At 39.9% G+C, this 21,803-nt stretch overlaps 1 protein-coding gene and 1 long non-coding RNA gene across 2 annotated transcripts; both read right to left on the bottom strand.

Moving 5' to 3' along the window:
* Positions 1-384: 384 nt before the first annotated feature.
* Positions 385-1,312, bottom strand: LOC129250835 (uncharacterized). The gene is made up of 2 exons (XM_054890418.1): positions 663-1,312; positions 385-546 (listed from the first exon to the last, which is right to left on the bottom strand). Exon 1 carries the CDS (start codon positions 1,157-1,159, stop codon positions 794-796), a length of 366 nt encoding a protein of 121 aa, XP_054746393.1. The 5' UTR covers positions 1,160-1,312; the 3' UTR covers positions 385-546; positions 663-793.
* A 14,583-nt stretch (positions 1,313-15,895) lies between these two features.
* On the bottom strand, positions 15,896-17,273 carry LOC129249836 (uncharacterized). Its single transcript, XR_008582735.1, has 4 exons — positions 16,962-17,273; positions 16,791-16,906; positions 16,641-16,728; positions 15,896-16,580 (listed from the first exon to the last, which is right to left on the bottom strand). It is a non-coding gene; the product is annotated as an uncharacterized LOC129249836 (long non-coding RNA).
* Between the last annotated feature and the right edge of the window lie 4,530 nt (positions 17,274-21,803).

The following is a 21,803-nucleotide window of genomic DNA, read 5'->3' as shown; positions in this document are numbered from 1 at the left end:
TCTGCGAGAGTGATTTGATGGATCGGAATCCTTCCTATCCTATTCCCTACTACATTTTTGAACCGTTTCCAGTTTGTTCTAAGTGGGTTTCGATATGGTAAGGGTGGATCTACCTCAAGATCCAGGTGGTAGAGGATCCAGCTGTGGTCCGAAAAGGACTTTTTGCTTGAGACTCTCCAATTTTCTACCCTCACTGAAGTATTTTCAGACAGTAATGTCACATCTAATACTTCCGCCCATCCTCTAAAGCTTTCCGTGCTTGGAAAGGTGAAAGTCGGGGTATTACCCCTGTTACATACTGTTAGGTTAGTATTGATGATAAATTCATATGGGGACTCACCTCGATCATTCGTTTCGGTACTCCCCCATAGGGTATGCCTCGCATTGGCGTCACATCCTAGTAGCAGGATACTGTTTTTGCAGTCAAGCACAAGCCTACGAGCCTCGTCAGGTGGTGCTGGTTGGTCGTGTGCCATGTAGATGGAGGCAATTTTGATCCTGACGCCGTCAGTAGCCTCCATTTCGATGACCGTCACATCCGATGAGCTGTAGGATGGGATTAAAAATACATTTAGATGTTTTTTTGCTACAATACATGCCCTGGGGTTACCCTGGGTCCGCTTATAGTACAAGTTGTAGTTTTTGAGAGAGAGTCCGCTTACCTCAGTACTCCGCACTCTGGGTTCCTGTATCAGTGCGATGTCTACGTCCTCCTCCGATAGGAGAACGGCTAGGTTGTCCGTTGCAGTCCTGGAGTGCTGCAGATTGATCTGGACAACCTTGAGACCCATACTTACTGGTCGTTTTTAGGGGCGTCAAGCTGCATGCCCGTATGCTGCTCATTAGCGCCATCGTTTTGGGTGGACCCGGCTTCTTCCAGTTGCATGCCCATGAGCAACTCATTAGCGTCGTCAACCTCGTCCTGCTCATCCTCCGGATTTGCAGAACGGAATAACTTCAGATGCGCTTTCCTCACGCCAAACCGAAGTTTGTTGTCCACTTTTCCCAGTGGCTCAATACTCTCCTCCGAGATTTGGAGAAGGAAGGACACACTGTTCTTTTGCGGAGCCTCCGCTTTGATGATACTCCAGTCATCCATTGGAACAGTGCGGTTGTGTGCTTGCAGGTATGGTATTAACTGCTTAGCTTCGAACTCCATGTTCGGTATCCAGATACGAGCCCTTGGTCGTCTTGGGATCTCACTGGCTGGGATTAGTTTGAGCCTCAAACCTTCCCAGTCGCTCTGGATTTTGCTAATAGCGTTTTGAAGGAAATCAACAGAGAACTGATCGTCGCATTTGATCACCCTGTATCCACGGACCACCTCCATTGAATCATAACCTGGCACTTGACCCTCCGAGCTTGCCATGACGTGATCAACGACAATGCGAGACAGCCGTGCCTCGATTTCGGACCACCTTTCTAACGCAGGTTTACCGCGGTTCGTTAATTCGTCCACCAACGCCGTTTGCAGGTAATCCCGTGCCACCTCGTTAAACGCGCGTTTGGCTGGTTTGGGCGTCAGAGCAGTGTGAGACGTCTTGTGCTTTTTCGCAGTTTTACAGCCCTCGTCCTGCGAACGATTGCGTTTTACGGCTTCTGCCTTCTGGGTGGCCTGGAACGCCAGGTACTCATCGACCACCTTTTGGCACCTTGCCTTATCGGCCGCATCTTTGGGATGAGTTTTACCTTCGGCCTCATTTTTGCTTATTCTGCCGAGAATAGCTAGAGACCGCTGGTAAAGCTTATATCTAGACGGGCCTTTTTTTGGGTATTGACGCTTTTGCCCCTTGGCATCAGCGGATGTGATCGGTTGATTTATAGTTGATGGCGTGCTGTGGCCCACAGCTTTGTCATCAACTGTCTCTTGACTAGAAGCCAAGAGCTCGTCCTCTGAGGGAGTTCCCAACTTCCTCAGCTCGATTGTGTCCGTTCGTTTGTCTGTCCGTTTTGTCATTGGGTCCGTCCGCTTGTCTGTCCGACTGTCGGTTCGTTTTGTCTTTGTGTCAGTCCGTTTGTCCGTCTGTTTGTCTGTCCGTTTGGTAGCGTTATCCGATTTTTTGTTTTTTTGTTGTTTGTTCATTTGTCTGTTTCTTACGGTCACCTGCCCTTCCAAAGAGCTGCCCATGTCGCCATGTGCGGTGACCAATGAGGATGGAGGGGAAATAAACGGTCCGCTATGGCAGCGCCCCATACCATGGTAAGGCCACCGTTACAACCTGAGGCGGCCTGATATCAGGAGGGCTCCGTTAGGAGACAGCCTAATTTTATCCCCCGGCTGCCAAACCCACCCAATAGGCACGGGTCGCGTTACACCTTGGGTTGAGGGAGTTTTTTTAACGAAGTTTACGTCTTCGACCTGTGTGGTTCGCGGGAGACCGATTCTCCTGCCTTCCATATCTGGGAGGCGTTCCCCTATCCACCACCTGGGGACGCGCCCTATAGGGATAACAGGTTCCCCAAGGGATTATACTTATACTTTTAAATAAATATTACATATAAATATTAAAAAAAAAAAAAGTTTTCGGAAAATGTCATTTAGTTTAAAATAATGAATTTGTAAAATTCCTTTTTTTTTAATAAACTCGTATTATTGAAATGGACTAATTTATAGATATATGCAGAAGTTCCTTAACTCAATATGTGCCACACAAACAGCAACCAATTCTTTTACAATAAAAGCCTTAGTCAACATAGTCATTCTTATATCATATGTTATGTTTGCAATAAACATTTTTATTTCTTTTATTAAATATCTCCTAAACAAAGCCAAGTTTCATTATAATTGTTTAACTGAGCATTGTGCTTGAAATGATCAATAATTATGTATTTACAGTTTTTTAAAGCTTCTTTCTACATTTCTCAGAAACGCTTCTGAATATAAAAAGCTATTTATCTCGGAAGCAAAGTTAACGACTTAGGCGATTACTGCTTATGACCACAGAAATAATCTATTACACTGCAAAATAAGTTTTGAACCGCCTCATCAAAAGAAAACAATTCCACAATGCACAAATTGTCAAAAATACGGACACACTAAAAACTTTTGCACAAAAACCCCAGTTTGTGTAAAATGCGCGGGTAATCACAAAACTATAGAGTGTGTTGTAGAAAATAGCAGCAACATAAAGTAGGCCCTTTGCGGGGGCAAACACACAGCGAGCTACAGAGGATGCGCGGTGTACAAGGCACTCAAAATAAAACAATACCCAGAGCAACGTAACAAAGAATTGAATACCGATAAACAGCAAAACGCTTTAAATCGGCAAATAGATTCACAATATGTCAAACCGACAATGTCATATGCCCAAGTTATTTCTAATAACCTACAATCGGGTGTGACAAATTCTGAAACAAATGACGACATCAAAGAATTAAAAGAAATGATGAAGCAGGTCTTCGCACAAATGTCAAACATAATGAATATTATAACACTGCTCGTGAACAAAATAGATGGACAGCACAAGTAGACTGAAAGTAGTCGCTTGGAATACAAACGGCTTGGGCCAACACTTGAAAGAACTGATAGTGTTTATAAACCATAATTCAATAGACGTATTACTAATTTCTGAAACACGCTTCACTGACAAAAGCTTTGCAAGAATACCTAATTATAAAATGTTTGTCACAAACCACCCTGACAACAAAGCCCATGGTGGCACAGCGATAATAATTAGGCAAGACATTAAATGCATTGAATTACAAAAATACGAAAAAGAAAACATACAAGCGACATCGATCCAAATTGAAGATGAAGGCGGTAAACTAACAATCTCTGCTGTATATTGTCCCCCAAAATACAAAAATTCCATACCACAATTCTACGACTTTTTGAAAACACTTGGCAAACGATACATAGCTGGCGGGGATTATAATGCTAAAAATGCAATTTGGGGTTCAAGATTGACGAACTTCAAAGGACGAAATTTACTGGACGCCATAAAAAGGAACAACAGCAAGTTCATAAGTAGTGGCGACCTAACATACTGGCCAACTGATCAAAAAAAAAAGTCCAGATCTGATCGACTTTTTTATAACCAAAAACGTTAACCACGAAGATATGTCAATTGAATCGTTAATTGAATTGTCGTCTGACCATTCCCCAATAATAATGATATATCAGAGCTCATATACGAAGGAATCCTCGAGTAGAAACATATATAACAAAAAAGCTGCTGGGATACAGAGAAGTTGCTTATCTATATAAGGAACTTGTTCAATCAAATCTTGGACTTGAAATATTTCCCAAAAGTATGGAAAATTTCTCAAATTATCGCAATACCAAAACCATGCAAAGATCCTACGCAAGTAACTTCGTACAGACCTATAAGCCTACTACCAGCATTATCCAAAATTTTTGAAAAGTTACTTTTTGACAGAATCGATCCCATTATACAAAAGGACAAAATAATACCTTGCCACCAATTCGGATTCAGGTGAAAACATTCCACCATCCAACAAGTTCACAGAGTTACAAACAAAATTTTTGAAGACATCGATAAAAAACGAACGTGTGAAGCAGTATATCTCGAGGTAGCCAAAGCTTTTGACACAGTATGGCACGCAGGACTTCTACAAAAACTCTTGACTTATTTACCAACAGACTACTACGAACTAATGAAAAGTTATATAACTGGAAGACAATTTTATGTTAAATTCGAAGATAAGTATTCTGATATACTAACAATGGAAGCAGGTGTACCGCAAGATAGTGTCCTTGGGCCGCTTCTTTACCTTCTTTACACAGCTGATATCCCTACACCGGCAACTAAGAATTCTCCAATAGCAACATTTGCAGACGACCCTCTCTTGTTAGCATCAGACAAAGATCCAAGAACGGCTGCTTATAAACTTCAGGAATTACTGGACAACACCACTCAATGGTTCGAGAAATGGGGAATCAAAATAAACGAAGATAAAACGCCCACGTCACATGCACTAACAAAAGAAAAAAACAATACAATCCAATATTCATAAAGAATAAACGAATCCACCACGACACAAGGGCAAAATACTGGGGTATGATTATAGACAATAAACTTAACGAGAAGTTACACATTGGACAAAAACAGCTCGAAATCAAGACTAGGTTGAAACAACTTCATTGGCTTTTGGGAAAAAATTCAACGCTCACACTAGAAAATAAGATACTAATATACAAAGTAATTATAACACCAATATGGAAATATGGCTCAGAGCTTTGGGGAACTGCGAGCAGTACAAATATAAAAATTATACAACAAACGCAAAAAAAGATACTCCGTATAATATCAAAAACAAAATAGTATTATATATACATACTAAATGATAATATCTATCGAGAACTTAAAGTAAAAACAGTCCATGAAGAAAAGCTTAAGACACACAAACCGACTACTAGAACATTCTAACAGGGAAATTCGGCAACTTCCATTAAAAGGGGAAACCGAGACGAGGAGGCTTAAGCGCAAACGACCAACTGCCCTGCAGATGTAAATGGGGTCACAATTATATGAATATATTTATTCATTAAATAATTAAATTAATTAAATAATGATTTAATTTTTTTTTCTTAGATAAATGTACATAGTGGTATTGGCTTCTAAATACTGTCGAAACCCAAAAAGAAAGAAAAATTGTAAATATTTTAAATTGAAATAGAAACAATAATAAAGGGAAAAAAAAACAAAAAAAGATAGACGCAGGGAGTAAACAATACACGGCGTTCATCACCAAAGAAGGTTTATTCGAATTCAATAGAGCGCCTTTTGGGTTCTGCAACTCGCGCTGCGCCACATCTTCCAAGACTTGATTAACAAAGATATCATAGATTGTGTAGCGATGACGTAATCATCTACGCTTCTACGACAGAAGAATGTTTAAAGAAATCTTAGAAACAGCAGCGAGTTGGAGTTTAAATATAAAGTGGAAGAAGTGCAATTTCTCACAATCAAGGTTAGAATTTCTGGGTCACACAGTCGAGAATGGAATAGTCTCACCAGGAGAAGAAAAGACTAGAGGCGTAAAAAGTTTCCGGCGCTGCAAAACACAAAAGCAGTCCAGTAATTTCTTGGATTGACGGATTTATTCCGAACTACGCTCTAAAGGCTCGACCTTTGACAAATATTAAAAAAAAACAAGCAGTTTGATTTTGGAAATCTGTACAAGAACTGAAGGAAGCGCTTATAGAAGAACCAGTGCTACACATTTTTTGTCGAGACGCGAACACAGAACTGCATACTGACGCATCAAAAGACGGATTTGGAGCCACGTTGCTGCAGCAGGTCGAAAACCAACTCCATCCGGTATTTTTCTGGAGTAAAAAGACGTCGCCGAGGGAATCCGCTCAACATAGCTACTTTCTTGAAGTTAAAGCAGCGTATCTAGCATTAAAAAAGTTTCAGTTAAGCAGGCCCTTAAGAAAAAAAATGTCCCCCGTGAAGTTGCACAGTGGGTGTTCTATTTGAGCAAGAATTTGACTACGAAGCTGAACATCGAAGTGCAGACAAGATGAAACATGTTGATTGTTTAAACCGGTACTTACAGCATCGCATGCGCGCTGCTCAACAACGGGATAGGCAGTTCACGACATCTTGAAAATCAAACCATATGAAAATTTCAAAATTAAAGGCGATATAATATACAAAGTATTAGACGATCTGGAGTTGTTGGCAGTACCAAAATCGATGAAGTCCGAAGTTATCAGAAACGCGCATGAACCAGGACATTTTGCCACGCAGAAGACGATGCACGCGATCAAACAGTTTTACTGAATACCACATCTGGAGAGTAAGGTTACACAGTTCGTCAACAATTGCCTCAAGTACATCCTGTACAACAACGGTGACCTGCCGTTGCATACGATCCACATCGATCACCTCGGTCCAATGGATGCAACATCAAAAAGTTACCGATATATTTTTGCTGTAGTCGACGGGTTCACTAAGTTTGTGTGGCTATACCCCACAAAGTCAAAAAGTTGCGAGGAGGTTGTCCGGAAGCGGAGCGGGGCGTCAATGATCCTCGGTAATCCGACACGCATCATAAGTGACAGAGGTGCTGTATTCACATCTACCGATTTTAACGAGTTTGACAAAGGCGCCGCGATTCGAAATTATGTTTGGCATCAAAATGAATGATTCTAAATGCTTTACGAGACGAACTGGTTAACAACTTGGATATCGACAGACAGCGAATTCGTGATGACGCGAGGGCACAAATTCTGAAGACTCAAGCTACTTACAAGCGAAATTTCGGCAAGGGCAGAAAGGCGGAAATAGGCTACACGGTTGGCGATCTAGTGGCGATCAAGCGCACTCAGTTTGTGGCTGGTAAAAAATTAGCCAGCGAATATCTGGGTCCCTATGAAATCGTCAAGGCACTGGAAGTACGCCGAGTCCAACGAAGAGCTCCTGTCAAGGGGGCGGATGACGAAATTGTAGAAGAACACATTTAAGAGCTCATAGAAGCTATATTAATACAACACAGGAAACTTTAGAAAAATATTATTGGCCAACCATAAAAACGGATAGCAAGCAATTCAATAATCACGGCCCTGCATGTCTATTTGGACGTTATGAGAGAAACCCAACTAATGAGCCTCTCCGAGAAACAGATTTACCAATACAACCAAGAGAATATATACATACGGATATTTATTTTAATGATAACAACACGTATTTTGTGACTATAGATAAATTTTCCAAGTACATAGTCGCCCAAGACATAATTAGAAATGCAAAAATAGAAGATAAAATGGAAGAAATAATTATGAGTAATTTTCCCGAATGTAAACGGCTCATGACTAATAATGAAGCAAGTTTTGTTACACCAGCATTTAAACAAATGTGCATAAAACATGGCATACAGAAGATAAAAACACCAGTGCATCGATCGAAAGCAAACGGACAAGTAGAGAAAGCTCCTAACTCGATTAGTGAATTAACACGCATTTTTAAAATACAAAACTCCTCTACAGTAAAAGAAGAAATATTTAGAGCTATAAACAATTTCAAACGTTTATTAACAAAAAATGGTTTAAAATTTAATTATCAGTTTGTGGATGTCGCGCCGAAAAAATTGGACGTCTTTGGCCGTAAACCAATCATCGAGCCATTTTTTGGCTTCTTCGTGAGAATTGAAGCGCTGCTCGGAAAGTGCGTGGCCCATCGATGCAAGCAAATGATAATCAGAAAGCGCCAAGTCTGTTGAGTAAGCCGCATGCACCAGCGGTTCCCAATCGTACGTCTACCCAATTCCCAGGTCGCTCTTGTTCGATGTGGCGGTACATTGTCATCAAGAAAAATTACTTTGTGACGCCGATCGGCAAATTCTGGGTGTTTTCGGTATATAGCGCTGTTCAAATCGGTCAATTGTCGTTGGTAGCGTGCACAGTCAACTGTTTCACCTGGTTTTAATAGCTCGTACCAAATCATACCACGCTGATCCCAGAAAACACACAGCATTACCTTGCGGCCGGTTTGGCCGTTGTTTTTGCCTTGTGGCCGGGCGGACCATACGATCGTTTATGCTTAGGATTGGAGCAATACACCCATTTTTCATAACTCGTAACGATTCGATGCAAAAAAGACTTCCTTTTGAACCGGGATAGCAGCATTTCACAAGTGGTTTTTCGATGTCCGCAAATCGTAGTTTGAAGGCACGAAATTCGACATTTTTTAGAGCGACAAAAACGCATCGTTGTATGAAACGTAACAAACAATGAACTGAGTATTGTTGTCAAATGTCAGACGAAAAAAACAAGACATTTGGGAAAGTTTAAAAATACTCCTAGCGACATCTATGGACTAATAGCTGAAAGTCTCATTTCATAGGTATACACCTGGTACTGTAACAGAATACAGGCCAAGGCAAATACATTTCGGTACAATAAATTACAGTAAATAAGCAGCTACAGAAAAATTGCGTAAAGCATTAACCAAGGTATTGGAAAGGTTAAACACACACGCAAAACACCGAACATTCGAAAGAGGTACTCAAATTTTAGTAAGAATGGCAGGTGTTAGAAAAAAAAGCCAACCCAAGTTTAAGAAAGAAGTTGTTGAAGAAGACCGTGGGTACACGATCTTAACCCGAGGAGGAAAACTTGTTCATAAAATCAATATTAAGAAGATCACAATTAAAGAACATGATACTGAAATACCTGATATTAGCCGTGCTGGTAACGAACAACTCAAATGAAAAACATAAAAGGAAAAAAATTCATTTTAACATATGATGTATTTTTATTTAATGAATATGAATTCTAATTTCATGTCACAAATTTAACAAAAATTTACATACCATATAAAGAGAGATTTTATAATTATTACAACGCAACTGCAGAAGAGCATCAACCTAAACGAGGACTGAATTTCCTAGGATCGGCACTAAAATTTATCACTGATATACCCGATTATGATGAAGCAATTCGAAATGAATAAACAATAATTAAATTAATCAGAAATAATGAAAAACAAAAAATAATGAACTCAAGATTCGAAAAACTATTAGACTCCATAGACGGTCAAGAAATTATGAATCACGTTTTGCTAACAGAAATAAATGATAAATTGCTGCTTTTAGTTAGAACAATAAATGCAGCAAGAATCATGAATACTTAACGGAATCGGTAGATCTGGATGATGTTAGATAAATAGTTCGTCATGAAATAAACTCTGTACCAATTATTAATGTATTAGAATATTCCACCATCTACATTGCAAGAACGAAAACATTGCACTCTGTGACAAAGAATATATCAGAATAAAAAATTGCAAAACCAGTATTGCAAAAATAGAAAAGCCGAATGTAAAATAATACAGGAATATAACTCTCAACTAATTAAAATAAAAGAAGGTTTTATCCTCCTAAATGTTTTAGATAATCAAACAGTATCAGAAACTAAACTAGTTAGTTATAGTGATAAGGTAAATATAAATAATATTACTGTCAGAAATATACACGATAGAATACTAGAAGCCCTTCATAATAAACGCATACGCGTTGAAAAACAAAATTATATAATTTTTTTCTCACCAGAAGTGAAAACTTTTAAATCGGGTACGTTTAGCAGCAATTACTTCTTTAGCCGCAGCATATCACTACCAAACTAATCAAAAGCAACAGTAATGTATGATATATACATATATAATTGGCGCGTATACCCTTTTTGGGAGTGCGTCTTGATATTTTTTATGAGGAGCTTTTTCATCGCAGATATACATCCGGAGGTTTGCCATTGCTTGCTAAGGGGCGACCGCTATTAGAAAAAAACTTTTTCTCATATTGGTGTTTCACCGAGATTCGAACCTACGATCTCTCTGTGAATTCCGAATGGTAGTCACGCACCAACCCATTCAGCTACGGCAGCCAAGTAATGTATGAGCATAGGTTATTAGCCTCGGCTCTCAAGCAGATTTCGCTGCATAGAATGAGTACATGTTCTCAGTTTTATTCAAAAGTTTGTCATCACGAATAGCACTGATTACATTATTCACACGGGCATTCTCAGATTTAAGAGAAACAATTAAACTGTATAGGGATCCTAATGTTACTTCTTGCTCCTAATGTTACTCATCCGATTGCCGATAGTATACCAACACATTGCGTATGGAAAAGTTAATTGCACTTCGCGCATTGCACTTTCGGTTGAGCCCTGTAAGCCTTTTGGCCACATGAACAAGACATTATTATGCCCATAAAGTTTATAACTAATTAAATTAAATTTAATTGCTTGTATTTTTTTTTTTTTTTTTTTTGCCTAACGCAAGAGTCATTGTCTCAGTTAATCTATTTTTTAACATTGAGAATAAAAGCAAAAGAATAATATCGAACTAAAAAAAATCAAAGCACGACACCAACACATAAAAACACGTCCACGCGCATATTAAATTTGCCACGATTTTAATTTTATATTTCTGTCTTTATATTCAACACTCTTATTTTTCCACAATGATGACTGGCTTTTGAACCAATCTTTGATTTCCTCAATAAATTATTTATTTATTAGAAATATAATTATATTTACTTAATTATTATATGCATATAATTATAACAGGTGGCGCTAAAGTAATCCTCCTATCAGAAAATGCTATAAATTTTGCGATTGGCCCCTAATGTCAGTTCTGTTTTGACATTTGTGTAGTAAACACATGCGAAATACACGTTAATAAACAATGTTACGCTACACTGCTCCAGAACGCGGAATATTGCTGACTATTTATTTGACCAATAACACTGTGTGACAAAAAAAAAATTAAATATACTTTTATGGAGACCTAGCACAACTTGTGGCTATAGAAAAACTAAACTATAAATTTCCAATACACCCCAAAAATCTCATTTTATGGCCATATAACCGTTTTTCAGTAGGTTGATGTGAACAATCACTCCTAACTTCGCCAATTTCCATCCGAAATATTTGGAATTTTTTTATTTTTTCTCTATTTTTTCAACTTTGACATAATTTTTACGATGTTATCCGATATTGAGGATTTTTTTAGTACACTACTGTTATATATTAGTAAATTTAATTTTGCGTCGAATGAGCTACATTTGACTGTAATTGAATTAAAATTAATAGAGTTGTGTGGGTTTTAAGATTTTATTATTTTTTTTACTAATTTGGTATGTAGGTATAGTTTACGCTAAATGGGAATAAGGACGTGTTTTGATGCGTTATTATAGATACGTAATATTTATTGGAGTATATATGTATACATAAGAGTACACTGTACTGCATACAACAGAACTGGTTAGAACTTTCGAAAATATCTGACATACTATCACGCATTTCTTTTTCAATAGAAATATGAAAAAGCTCCCAAGTGTGCCTCAGTTCCCACTGTATAAGTTATTATAATATTATATAACCTTATTAAAACGTGAAAGTTTTATTGTTTTGCTTCAATTTGTGAAAGAGAAATGTTCGATAATCGCAATAAGTTTTGTTTCATATGTGGTTTGTTGGTGGATCAAAAGCATTGTTTGAGGTTACAGAATAATAAAGCTCTGGTTGATGGCTACAACGATTTCTTTAAGCTTACATATACTACTTCTGTGGCATCATCAGTCTTAACATAAACCAGCTGATTGTTATTTTTGTAAAACGGACGTGAACGGTTATCATTATAAAACTCCAAAGCACATAAAGTATGCTGATGTTGCAACTGTTAAGAACCCCGTAGTCTTGGACGAAATGATTGACTCAACTGCAGGTCATGAACTGAAGGAAGTTCAACTCATTGCTGGTGATGATCAAACTGATAACAATAAACCTGATGATGAAGAGTACTTTCGGTCTGGTTCTAAGTCTTCAGAACGACACATTGTATCAAATTCAGATTTTCAGGATCTTTCTCGTGATTTACTTCTATCGGGAAGACAATCTGAAACGCTCGCTTCTCGATTTAAACAATGGAATTTAGTTAATGACGACTTCAGATGAATGATGATGATCGAATTTCTTACAGAGAAGTATTCAAAACTGATGAAGATAATGACAAATGTACCGTACCTTACTAAACTCCAAAGGGCCGTTACCAATGCATTTTTAAGTTTGGAACCAGTTCCGTTGTGCACTGCACCGTACCGCACCGTACCGCACCGTACCATACCGTACAGTGCTACACTGCACAATACTCCAATAAATATTATGTGTTTATAATGACACTTGTTATTATTTTCATGCTTCGAAACGCGCCCTTATTCCCATAGCGTAAGTTATACCTACATACCAAATTAGTAAAAAAAAAAATCTTAAAACTCACACAACTTTATTGATTTTAATTCATTTACAGTCAAATGTAGCTCATTCGACGCAAAATTAAACTATAGGACTATGGTTAAGGACTATATAGGACTATGGTTAAGTTCGTGCGGTTTTTTTCGAAATTTGAAACTTTATTGACGTAAAATGGTTACAAATTTAATATTCAAAGTATTGTCCATCGCTTGCTACTACTTTTTCCCATCTTTCTGGCAATTCACGGATTCCCTTTGTGAAAAATTCGGTCGGTTTTGCCGCAATCCACGAATCGATCCATTTTTTGACTTCATCGTAATTACGGAAGTGCTGGTCAGCCAGGCCATGTTGCATCGATCGGAAGAGATAGTAATCGGATGGCGCAAGGTCTGGACTATACGGCGGGTGGGGTAGGACATCCCATTTGAGCGTTTCTAAGTATGTTTTGACCACTTGTGCAACATGTGGCCGAGCATTGTCATGTTGCAAAATAACTTTGTCGTGTCTATCGGCGTATTGCGGCCGTTTTTCTCGCAGTGCTCGGCTCAAACGCATCAATTGTCGTCGGTAGACATCCCCCGTAATCGTTTCATTCGGTTTCAGTAGCTCATAATACAGAACACCCAGCTGGTCCCACCAGATACACAGCATAACCTTCAGGCCATGAATATTCTGCGCCGACGTCGATGTTGAAGCATGGCCAGGGTATCCATACGTTGCCCGACGTTTTGGATTGTCGTAATGGACCCACTTTTCATCGCCAGTCACAATTCGATGCAAAAAACCCTTTCTTTTGTGCCGTTGAAGCAGTTGTTCGCATGCCATAAAACGGCGTTCAACGTCTCTTGGCTTCAATTCATACGGCACCCAATGGCCTACCTTTTGGATCATTCCCATGGCTTTTAAACGTTTGGAAATGGTTGATTGATCAACTCCCAAAGTTTTTGCAACCTCTTCTTGCGTTTGAGCCGGATCTTGATCGAGCAATTCCTCCAATTCGGTATCCATGAACTTTGGCGGCGCACCCTCGCGTTCTTCGTCTTCCAAGCCAAAATCACCACTTTTAAAGCGTGCAAACCACTTCTGGCACGTTCGCTCAGCTAGAGCATGCTCACCATAAACTTCCACCAAGATACGATGACTTTCGGCTGCTTTTTTCTTCATATTAAAATAATGAAGGAGAATTCCCCGCAAAAACACATTATTTGGCACGAAATTCGACATTTTCAAGTGTGGTAAAAATATTGTTGTTTACGCTTCAAATAAAAAACTTATACTGACGTTTGTGCCTTACGACAGTAGCTCTCCAATGAATGTTTGGAAATGTGGATCGATGGAATAATAATCAAGTTACGCCATCTGTTGTAAAACCGCACGAACTTATCGATAGACCATTATATCAAACAGTAGTGTACTAAAAAAAACCTCAATATCGGATAACATCGTAAAAATTATGTCAAAGTTGAAAAAATAGAGAAAAAATAAAAAAATTCCAAATACTTCCGTTTACAGTCTCGTCAGTTGTCATTTCAGAAAAATTGTCAACACACTGTCAAAAAGGCTTGTTTTTGTTCTTTCGAACTAAAAAAACAAATTCGAAATCGGATGGAAATTGGCGAAGTTAGGAGTGATTGTTCACATCAACCTACTGAAAAACGGTTTTATGGCCATAAAATGAGATTTTGGGGGCGTATTGGAAATTTCTCGAATACCATTTTTCTTAGTTTTACTATACCTACAAGTTGTACTAGGTCTTCATAAAAGTATAATATCACTGTCGCACAGTGTAATCGGTCGGTGACTTTGGCACAACGTGAATTTCGTCGCAGATTTCCTCGCCGACCAACGCCTACTGGTGAAACACTGCGACGTTTAGCCGCTCGCCTCGAAGAGAATGGCACAACACGAGATGCTGCCAGGCGTGGCAGACCCCGAAGTAGCCGTTCTGCAGAGAATATTGCTGCTGTAGCCGAGGATGTCATGGAAGTGCCGTCAACGTCGACCAGACGACGTGCCACGCAAATGGGTATCAGTCGACGGTCTTTACAGCGAATTTTGGTACAAGATTTGAATATGTTTCCGTCCAAGTCCAGACGGTGCATCAGCTGTTAGCTGCTGACCGCCAATCGCCTCTAACATACGCTCAAGCCATCCTTAATCACCACCAAGAGGAAGATGATTTTTCATCAAAAATAATCATGAGTGATGAGGCCCATTTCCATCTTAGCGGGTACGTAAATAATCAAAATTTACGCTTTTGGGGCACTGAAAATCCGCATGTAACCCACGAAGAGCCATTACACCCGCTCAAAGTCACTGTATGGTGTACTGCTTTCGCTGGAGGAGTCATCGGACCTTTTTTCTTCGAAGACGTCGCGGGCCAAACGGTTACTGTGAATGGTGAGCGCTACAGAGCAATGATCAACGAGTTCTTTTTGCCGCAACTTGATGAATTGGGATTGGAAAACATGTGGTTCCAACAGGACGTTGCAACGGCACACACTGCACGTGCCACAACCGATATGCTGAAGGATGCATTGAAGTCGCGGGTTTATGTCAACAAGCCTCAGACTCTTGCAGCTCTTAAAGACAATATCCGTCAAGGACCTATCGCCGTGTGAGGACCTATCGCCGGAAGTTTTGGCCAAAGTGATAGAAAATGCCATAAAAAAGGCTCAAGTGGCAATCAACTGTGGCGGCGGCCATTTACATGACATCATATTCTCGACTTGATGTAAAAAAAATTAAAAGACCAAATACAAATAATCCACAAGAAGAATCAAAGTTTTTCATTTTTTTTTAAATTACAGCCAAAAAACATTGCAAGGTTACTTTTGCGCCACCTTGTATCTCCGTATACGGAAAGGCACTAGTAGATAAGACTATGGACCTGCCTCAATAATTGTTTTTCTTAATGTTGTCATTTGTCTGCTCATGTGTACACTTCAAAAATTCAAAAGAAATAAAATTAAAAATAGTTTAAAAAAAACTAAAAAACACGCTTTTATTGCTAATCGAACTAACGTTTTAGCCTTCTATTCGTATGTTTAAGTAAATAAATAATAATAAGACGTTATTTTTAAGAAATGTGAACAGCAAAGTGCCTTAAAGAAAAGAATGCATTGAAAGCCAATAATTTTTTTGTAACTTTGTAAACTTTACCTGAAGCATTTACACATGAAGTGAATTTTTATTTAATTTTTTTTTAATTCAAAAACAAAAACTAATGCATACATATACATATATAAATAAAAACAAATAATTTGTTATGTAACCAATCCAGTTTGCCTTCTTCATTGAAATATTTGAGAAACTGTTCACGTACGTTCTCTGCTGCATCTTTTCGCGGATTGTAGAATACATCGGAATCAGTTGAGTGGTTATTATTTACAGTTTCTGCGTTTACTCTCTCATCAGTGAACATTTCGCACAGCACAACATAAAGCACAACACGTCAATACAATTTTCTCTACAGTGGCCACTTTCAGATTTATCGGAGCTAGAAAGACGCGAAATCTATTGGATAAAATTTCAAATGCATGTTCCACCACATGCCTTGCACGAGAGAGTCTTCGATTAAAAACTTGTTTTTCCTGGCATTGCGTGTGGTAGGGATATGGCTTCATTAAATGCATCTGCAGAGGAAATGCATCGTCTTCGACTACGACGTACGGTAGGCGTCGATCGTTTCCTATTGAAGCATCTTTTGGTATTTCCTTCTCTTCTTGCAGAACAGCCCTTAATTTGCTTTGCAGAAATACTCCAGCATCGTTACTGCTACCGTTACAACCAACGTCCACGAAAATAAATTTGGAAATAGCATCCACCAGGTCTAATAAAATTATGCTTCTAGTCCCTTAATAATTGTAATAGAAAGATCCTTCAGTGCGTAATGGACGAAAAGTTATATGCTTACCAAAGAACGCCCCAATGCAGTTGCGGAATTGCCATTTAACTGCGAATTCTTTTGCAATGGCCTCTCATTCTGAATTGCTGTTCGGAAGCTGCGTAAAAATTGTCATTAATTGCAAAATATTACAATTTCTATACTAAAAATAGTGCATACCTTTAAATACGACGATTTCAATTTGTTATAAAGGGCACTGCATATATCAGGAACTATACTGGAAATTGAAGATTTGGATAAATGGGTCTGGTAATCCAAACTCACGTAAGACTCTCCTGAAAAAAAACACCCGCTCATAACAATGCTACATTACCATTTCTTTTAATTTACCAGTGCTGAGAAATCGCAGCGTCAATGCCAATTTTTCTTCTGCGGGAATCGCGCCTCTCATAGTCGAATCAGAGCGTTGTATTTCATTCGCTATTAGCGACAGCAAATAATCAAATTGAGGTTTTGATATTCGTAGGAAGTTCCTGTAGCTTTCCTCATCGTGCACCAGCAATTCTTTGTTTAAAAAGGCGAACGAGCCGCGATCGCACTTATTTTTCCTCCATTCCTTTGTCCATTGCCGCTTGGCTCTCTTGATAGGCAACGATGAAGCTTTCTCGCCCAATGTGGCCAATCCTATTAGGAATATATAGTAATTAAAAATCTTATGTGCACATTTTACAAGCATTTAGTAACATACCTAAAAGTATTTCCTCTTTATCGCTGTCGTCGGAGTCCAATTGCATAGCCTCTACAATGCATTGAAATATGCTTGTAATTAATTCGAACTTTTGTTTTTTATCCATATGTTTGGAAAATATTTCCTTCACTTTATAAAATTGAGAAAAATAATCGCTGCACAAATTAGAGAAATGTCAAAATATGCAAAATGTCAAAAATGTCGCGGAAACATTTTTGCCCGTGTGTACGCGAATGAAACATCAAAAGAGAATTTCCAGTGTCTCCCTTTCAGATGTCTCCTCGTGTAAATCGGGACAGTGCTCTGCGTGTGCTAGGTGTGTGTATACTATTAAATATTGTTTTGCTAGGAATTCAGAATACAAATATGTACGTACATATGCTAGGGTATTAAGGGTGCATACGCACATACATATACATATGAATATACTTTGGCATATGGGAGCCAGAAATTCGATCATTCGGGTATGTACTCCCTAATTATTGCATGTAAGTATGAAAGTTAATTAAGTTAATTTTTTTTCGATGTTTTGATATAATTTTGATAATACACTTAATATCAATACATCATAGCTAATTAGATTCTTAAAATTTCACATTCATACATGCAAACTTATATATGTATTTAGAAATAATTTATTCATCTCACGAGAAATAATTTATTTGCGCATGAAAAATGCCGACGGCAAATATGCATAAAAGAAAAATGTACCAGCTCTGTTGTTATTTTATTTTGCCTAACACTAAATCAAGATGACGTTGCTCAACACCAGCAGCGCCGTCAGAATTGGGAAGGACCTTTCCAAACGAGGTTTCTGACAAGGTGACTCGCTGTCATTTGACTTCTTTAACCTGATGTTAGAGAGTATCGCACGAGCCGTAGAACTTAAGCAGCTCACAACTCCCGGAATGAGTCCAAGTATCCTCGGGGTAGCTTCCGAACACCCGCACAGGAGTGAGCTAACGTGAGAAGGCGAAGCATTCCATGATAGCTGGTTGTGTGCTGAGTTTGGGACCTGCGACTTATAGATTTCCCCAAATGAAAAACACAGACAAAGCCTCGGATGAAAACTCCCTACACTGATGACGACCCCTGCAAACGAACTAAAGACTACGATTTGAAGGCACGCACCTGGAATGTGCGGTCCCTTAATGGAGAAGGTGCCTTTGCCCGGCTAGCTGATGTCCTCGAGAGAGTAAAGGCTGGCATCACTGCCATTCAAGAGATCCGATGGACGGGACAAGGCAAGAAAACCATAGGACCTTTTTTGAGGCAGAGAGACTTCGTCTCCAAGTATTGTCATTCACTCTGGTGGACGAGCGTCTCGCAATAATCCGCATTAAAGCGCGATTTTTTAACATCTCGCTCATTCGCGCAAAGGCCCCGATGGAAAAGAAAAAAGATGCGATCAAAGATTCCTTACATGAGCGCAGCCCCCGCAACGACATAAAAATCGTCTTGGCGACTTCTACGCCAGGCTGAGAATGGAGGGAACTTTTGCTCCTACAGTCGGAAAATTCAGCCTGCACCACGAAACATCCGGTAACGGACAGAGGCTGAACGACTTCGCCGAAGCCCGAAACATGGTAGTGGGCAGCACAAGATTCCAGCAGAAAAAGATACACAGGGCTACCTGGCTCTCTCCTGATCGAAAAACGCGAAACCAGGTCGATCATCTTGTGGTAGATGGAAGACACGCTTCCAGTGTTTTAGATGTACGTACGATTTGAGGACCCAACATCGACTCGGAACCTTACCTTGTTGCCGCCAAACTACGTAAAAACAAAGACGGCGATCTGGTGACTGACATCCAGAGCATAATTAAGATAGGGAGGGAATACTTATGGAACCTGTTAAATAGTGATAGCTGCGCATATCAGAGAGAATACGAAGATCCCGATAACCCAATCGCTGACGACGGAATTGTTGTTCCGCTCCCCAACCATGACGAGGTGAGAATAGCGATAACGCGGCTTAAGAACAACAAAGCCGCGGGCACCGACGGACCGCGGGCTGAGATATTCAAACAAGGCGGCGAGGAGGTGGTAAGGTCCATGCATGAACTTCTATGCAAATATGGTCGGATGAAAGCATGCCTACCGATTGGAATTTAAGTGTGCTCTACCCAATCTATAAGAACGGTGGTCCTGCAATCTGTGGCAAATATCGCGGGATTAGTCTTCTAAATATCGCCTATAAGGTTCTAGCGAGCGTATTGTGTGAAAGGCTGAAGCCCACCGTCAACCAACTGATTGGACCTTATCAGTGTGGCTTCAGACCTGGAAAGTCTACCATCGACCAAATATTCACAATACGCCAAATCTTGGAAAAGACCCGTGAAAGGAGAATCGACACACACCATCTTTTCGTCGACTGCAAAGCTGTACCAAAAGGAGCTACCTGTATGCCGCGATGTCTGAATTTGGTATCCCCACAAAACTAATAAGGCTATGCAAGATGACGTTGCTCAATACGAGCAGCGCTGTCAGAATTGCGAAGACCTCTCCGAGCCGTTTGATGCCAAACGAGGTTTCAGATAGGGTGACTCGCCGTCGTGTGACCTCGTGTTATCGAGCCGCAGAACTCTGGCACAATTTCATAAGAGCGTACAATTGTTGACGTACGCCAATGATATTGACATTATCGGCCTTAACAACCGCGCTGTTAGTTCCGCCTTCTCCAAACTGGATAATGAGGCAAAGCGAATGGGTTTGGTGGTGAACGAGGACAAAACGAAGTACCTCCTGTCTTCAAACAAACAGTCGGCGCACTCGCGTATCGGCACCCACGTCGCTGTTGACAGTTATAATTTCGAGGTTGTGAAAGACTTCGTATATTTAGGAACCAGCACAAACACCGATAACAATGTCAGCCTTGAAATCCAATGTAGAATTTCTCTTGCCAACAAGTGCTACTTTGGACTAAGTAGGCAACTGAGTAGTAAAGTCCTCTCTCGACAAACAAAACTAACCCTCTACAAGGCTCTTATCATGCCCGTCCTAACGTATGGCGCAGAAGTTTGGATGATGACAACATCCGATGAAGCGACGTTGGAGTGTTTGAGATAAAGGTTCTTCGTAAGATTTTTGGACCTTTGCACGTTGGCAACGGCGAATATCGCAGGCGAGGGAGCGAACGACTGTATGAGCTTTACGACAACATAGACATAGCGCAGCGAATAAAGATCCAGCGGCTACGCTGGCTGGTTCATGTCGTCCGAATGGATACAAACGCTCCGGCTCTGAAAGTATTCGATGCGATACTAGCTGGTGGTAGTAGAGAGAGAGGAAGGCCTCCTCTGGAAAACTTCATTTGGTGTGCCCAATTGGCGCCGTTTAGCACGAGAAAGAAACAAGTCAGTTGCCGAATTGATTCCAAATTGCGCGCAGTGAATGGGAGTGAGAGGTCTAAAAGAGATAAATCGTAGAAGATTACAGCGGTACAACACGGGCTTACCATTTGTGTCCCCCAAACCAAGAGGCCAAAACCATTACTGAGGTTTTTATGCAGAATTGATTGCTTCGGTTAGGAGTACCTATGGAGCTGCAATCAGACCAAGGAAGGAGCTTCGAATCCGTAGTATTTAAAGATATGTGTTGCCAAACGAAATTGGGACAAGAACATCGAAATGTTCCTGTTGGCCTATCGGCCAGCTAAAGAGTAAACTCTTATTTATATAATAACCAAGAGTTATTGTTAAAAAGCCTCTCTATCCTCAATGTGTGACTTTTTGGTGCGGGTTATGGTCCGACAGAGTCATTGGACCTTACTTTTTCGAAAATGAAGCTGGAGCAACAGTTACGTTGAATGGGTTGCGCTATCGAGGGATGATTAACGACTTTTTATGGAATTGGTTGGTATTGATATGGATAACGTTTAATTTCAACAAGACGGCACCACGTGCCACACAAACAACGAATCCATTGATCTTTTATCAAAATAACCTACAGTTTCAAGCCGATTCCGAACGGCAAATATTTTTCATGAGGAGCTTTTTCATAGCAGAAACACACTTGGAGGTTTGCCATTGCCAGCCAAGGGACGACCGCTATTAGAAAAAACTTTTTCTTAATTTTGGTGTTTCACCGATATTCGAACCTACGTTCTCTCGGTAAATTCCGAAGGTAGTCAGTCTTATGACTGAATGTACTTAATAACTATCGTAAATTCTAGATCTGACAGCTCGTATTTTGCGGCGAGTTCTGTTGCAGCAGTAGCTTACTAGTCACCTGTCGCCTTCGTCTAACTCATCTAGCGGTAGACCCAAAAAGCGTGTACTGTCTCGCTATCTGCTTTCGCCATCAAGGCTTATTCATGTTTTTGTTTTGACCTCTCGTTCGCTATTGTTGCCAGTCGGTTCGCGATACTTCGCTATTGTAACACTGCCTTCCGCTTAAGCCTAATCGTGTTGATTAGACAACAAATCTTTCTATACGAATGGAGCCAATCTTTCCAGATGCACTACTTTGACTTTTCCCTGTCCA

Source organism: Anastrepha obliqua, chromosome 6 (genome assembly GCF_027943255.1).
Source record: "Anastrepha obliqua isolate idAnaObli1 chromosome 6, idAnaObli1_1.0, whole genome shotgun sequence".
Taxonomy (NCBI): Eukaryota; Metazoa; Arthropoda; class Insecta; order Diptera; family Tephritidae; genus Anastrepha; species Anastrepha obliqua.
Note: the sequence above shows the minus strand (reverse complement) of the source record. Positions and strands in the feature narration are given on the sequence as shown.